The sequence below is a fragment of the Abramis brama genome (assembly GCF_963993115.1).
Source record: "Abramis brama genome assembly, chromosome: 16".
In the NCBI taxonomy this organism is placed as follows: domain Eukaryota; kingdom Metazoa; phylum Chordata; class Actinopteri; order Cypriniformes; family Leuciscidae; genus Abramis; species Abramis brama.
The window spans coordinates 35903995-35908897 of NC_139978.1; the positions used below are offsets into that span (position 1 = coordinate 35903995).

The 4903-nt window shown below is 36.9% G+C and overlaps 1 protein-coding gene across 1 annotated transcript; it reads left to right on the top strand.

The window, feature by feature from the left end:
- The first annotated feature begins 580 nt into the window (after positions 1–580).
- On the top strand, positions 581–2901 carry LOC311065791 (thyrotropin-releasing hormone receptor). Its single transcript, XM_084086538.1, has 3 exons — positions 581–685; positions 756–1556; positions 2592–2901. Exons 2-3 carry the CDS (start codon positions 777–779, stop codon positions 2853–2855), a joined length of 1044 nt encoding a protein of 347 aa, XP_083942664.1. The 5' UTR covers positions 581–685; positions 756–776; the 3' UTR covers positions 2856–2901.
- Positions 2902–4903: the final 2002 nt, after the last annotated feature.

Genomic DNA, 4903 nt, shown 5'->3' on the forward strand with positions numbered 1-4903 from the left:
CATGTTTTCTATGTACGACGTTCTCAATATAATTCATAATCCCACGTTTATAATGAACAATGCGTCGCGTTATGGTTATTGTGTTATTATTATCCGCACAGAACAGAGGGGCGGGGCGAGCAAAGCTCATTATCATTTAAAGACACATGCACTGAAACGGCGTGCTGAAAACAGAGCTGTTTTTGACCAGGTAAAATTAGTGTTTTCTTACAATACTAATGAGAATTTTTAATTAAAGTATATTACAAACTTTTAATTTAGACCCTAAAGAAACATATTAGCTTGTACAAAAATGGCATTATATGACCCCTTTAAACGACTTTCTTCGGCATATTTCCTTCATAAATGAAATGTATTTCATGGGATTATAAAAAAAGGAGTGGGTGGATTTGTACCATTATAGGCTTGTTTACACACTGTGGACACACAACTGAGTTCAAACACCTTACAGTATAAAAGAGAATTTTGCATAATAGGCTTTTAAATTTGCATTTATTGAACTATTTCTAACCGAACACAAAGCTTTAGACAAGAATCAGGAGAGAGAGAGGAGAGGGATTCATTGGAAGTGAGTGAAAGAGGAGGAGAGAAGAGAAGGACAGAGGCTTGTTTTCTCAGTAGATGCTGCATCTCTCTGGAGAAGAAGTCGCCTCGTTTTCCTCTCACTGGATCATCCAGCATCTCAGTGAGTGACGTTTCATGCATATCTTCTCAAACGTGTGCTCTTAATCTCACTTCTCTCAAACTTTCTCCAGGATTTAGTTGAGACGGCTGAAATGGGAAACGCCACGATGGATAACAGCACCTCGACACATCCCGACAGAAACTCCACGATGCCGGAGAACCCGCTGGAGGTTCAGGTGGTCACCATCTCTCTGTCTCTGCTGATCTGCGGGGTGGGAATCGCTGGGAACGCCATGGTGGTTTTAGTGGTGATCCGTAGCAAGCACATGATGACTGCAACTAACTGTTACCTGGTGAGTCTGGCGGTGGCCGATCTGACCGTGCTTCTGGCCGCCGGTTTGCCCAACATCTCCGAGGTCGTGGCTTCGTGGATCTACGGATACGCCGGCTGCGTTTGCATCACGTTCCTGCAGTATCTGGGCATCAACGTCTCGTCTTGCTCCATCACGGCGTTCACCGTCGAGCGCTACATCGCCATCTGCCACTCCATCAAAGCCCAGTTCATCTGCACCATGTCCCGAGCCAAGAAGATCATCGCCTGCGTCTGGATCTTCACGTCTCTGTACTGCATCATGTGGTTTTTCCTGGTGGACACGAATGAGACGGTTTATGGGAACGGCGTCGTGGTCCGGTGTGGCTACCGGGTGTCCAGGAACCTCTACATGCCCATCTACTTTCTGGACTTCACCTTGTTTTATGTCATTCCTCTCGTCGTGGCTTCGGTTCTGTACGGTCTGATCGCCAGGATTTTGTTTCGAGATCCGCTGCCGTCGAATCTCTCAGAGCAAAGGCTCTCGGTCCATCAGAGCCGACGAAAGAGTTCAGTGAAGGTGTCCTGCAAAACAAACAGCGCAGCGACGTCCAGAAAACAGGTTTGGTCTGTCATGTCCATTCTACAGAAAGAAGTAAGGAAGGAAGGAAGGAAGGAAGGAAGGAAGGAAAGAAAGAAAGAAAGATTGTTTTAATTAGTTATCACAACTTAAAATTTTGTGTTTTTGTTGTTGTGGTGACTCAAAAATCCAAGTTGAAACTTAAAATCTTAAGGCAGCATAAACCATATAGTATTTTACAGTGTGTGTGTGTGTGTGAGTGTGTGTGAGAGTGTATTTGTATATCAAATGTATTGTCAATTATAGAAAATATAAAGATATACAGAAAGAAAACAGTTTATATTTATTTTCATGTCTATGTAATTTATTTGATGTAAACTGACATAATAAATAGAAAATATAAAGAAAGAAAATAATATATATATATACATATCTGAAATGTATTAACATAATAAACAGAAAATATAAAGAAAACATATGTATTGATATTTAAATATTTTCACTATATAGTTACATTGCACAAAGACTTTAAGTTAAACAACATATTAGTTATTTTAATGTTGATTTATTTTCATTTCTATGTAACTTATTTTATATACATTGTCATAATAAGCAGATAATATAAAGAAAGAAAACATACATATTAATATTTATATATTTATTTTCATGTCTATATAATTTATTTGATATAAATAGACAATAAATGCCAATAAATAACATAATACATTTCATATATATAAATTATTAAATTATGTCTATAGAAAATATAAAGAAACCATTTATTTATTTATTTATTTATGTATGTCTATGAAATGTTAAGAAAATATAAACAATTGCAAATTATGTATTTATTATCTGTTAATTTACTTTAATACAAATGCCTTAGACTTTGGGAGCAGAAAACAGCACAGTGACCTTGAGGTGACCTCTATTATTCTGATGTAAATTAGCAATGTTGCAATAATCCGGCTTGTTTACATTTAATATGTTATACTAATGTTCATTAACACGCTTTGTCCCAATCAAATACATAATCAAACGAGACTAGCGCAGCTCACGCTTGTCTTCCTCCCACAGGTCACGAAGATGCTGGCGGTGGTGGTGATTCTGTTCGCGGTCCTCTGGATGCCGTACCGGACTCTAGTGGTGGTGAACTCGCTCATGGACCCGCCGTATCTCAACACCTGGTTCCTGCTCTTCTGTCGCATGTGCATTTACACCAACAGCGCCGTCAACCCCATCATCTACAACGCCATGTCGCAGAAGTTTCGCTCTGCTTTCAAGAGGCTCTGCGACTGCAAACGCAGGTCAGATCAGGGCCAAGCTGGAAGATGTGTATGAAGGTAATAAGATGTCATAAAGAATCGCATGCGCAGGGTAAGATTTGTGAAAGTGTACATAAGATTGTAAAATTAAATTAAATTTTCATGCGCAAGAGAAGATTTGTAAAGGTGTAAATCGCCTTTCAACTGTAAGAAGAAAATATTTGCTGCATTTTACTGTTATTCGTAAGTGTAATTCTTGTATTGTGAAACTGCAGCTTCTGTATAATAGTATCTGTGTTCTTCTGACTTCCATTTTTCCGCGCTTACACTTTTGGCACGTTTTTTTTCTGATCTGTTCTGGTGACTGTGTTTATTGAACCAATCAGATAAGAGTAAATCGAGAGTCAGCGAGAAGCTCATTTGATTGGCTAGATGAAGAAGGTGGACCCGCCCTCCTCTTCGCGCTTGCAAACCTCAATGAGTGAGAGAATCGTGCCAAAACGGGAAGCGCAGGTAAAAGAAAGACGCAACTGTACAAATCGGGTTATTTCAGGAACTTTTTTGCCCCATGCACACAACAAGCCATTTAGACATTTGCAACAGTTTATTATTTTACACAAAGTTTAATTTTACACAATTAATCTGTTTTGCAGTTCCTGACTCTGTTGCTTTCGGTTGCAAATTGCTGTTCACAGGCTTGCAGTGCTTTTGGCCGTATTTGTGCGCGAAAAAAACGTGCCTAAAGTGTAAGCGTGGAAAAAAGGAAGTCAGTAGAACACAGATCCTGTTTATTTTGCATTAGCACGAAGCTGCAGTTTCACAATACAAGCATTACACTGACGAATAACAGTAAAATGCTGCAAATATTTTTTTCTTACTGTTAAAAGGCGATTTACACCTTTACAAATCTTCTCTTGCACATGCAAATTTAATTAACGCTTGCAGTGCACAATCTTCACTGCGCATGCGATTTTTTATGACATCATATTACCTTCATAGAATTTACTACAGCGTCATAAAAGATTTCTCTAGTGAACACACTGCACAGAGAGCCGAGCAGATGAAGACACACACGCTTGATCTGAGCACGGTCATGTCAGCAGCCTCAGTTGATTTGCATGCATTACTATGGAAGCTATAGTTGTGAGTTATAAATTCTGAATCGTGAGATAGGCCTGTAAACTTGCAATTCTGGAAAAAAAAAGTCAGAATTATGAGATAAAAATAAGCAAATATGTTTTTATTATTATTCCCTATTAAATATTATATGATCTGTAAGTCATGGCAACTTATGCTTTAACATTACTAAATAAGTTTCAGCTTTAAAAAAAAATAAGTTAGTTCAGCTGAGATTCAGCTCGATTTTTAGTCAGTTTTATATAATTCTATGACTTAAATGACTTAAATTTAAGGCAGCCACTGAAACTAAGTTTTTAAGTTAAAATAGGTGGAAATTGTTTACGGCGGCTTCTATTCATTTTTGCAGGTTTTGCATCTAAATTGTGAATTATCATACATCACTGTGGTTGTAGTGATAGATCCAGTAAGTGTTTACAGCGCTGCACTCTTAAATGTGAGAAATTATTTATTTATTTAATTACAGTGTGTAGGCATGTTCTGTTAATGTTAATGTTAAAGTAAAAGTAGAAATAAAACATTCAAGGTAACCACATCAGGTGGAATCAAATTGTCATTTTAAATAATAGTTAATTGTATTAGGAAAATAAACTGTTAAAACATAAAACCTTAAAGACATTTAAGTCCACTTTTAATGTTAATCTTTAATCACTTAGGCTACTTCATAAATGCTCTTTTAGAGTTGAGAACTGAATGTTACTCATGTTTGATAGTACTTTACAACATTTTAACGCATCTCAAAGAAAGATTTTTTAACAAAATGATCTTTAAACCGTATTCTAGCGATCATGTATGGTAGTTAAATAAAAATAGCCGCTTCCTCTCATACAATATTTATGATATAAGCTGTTTTTTGCCATTTAATCTCTGTTTTGTTGTGATTGGAAAGAGTTATTGAACACTGTAGTTCTATTCTGAATGTATTTAGAGCATAAAAAAATTACAAAAATGTTGAGAAAAAAAATTTAGCGTGATACTTCATACCTG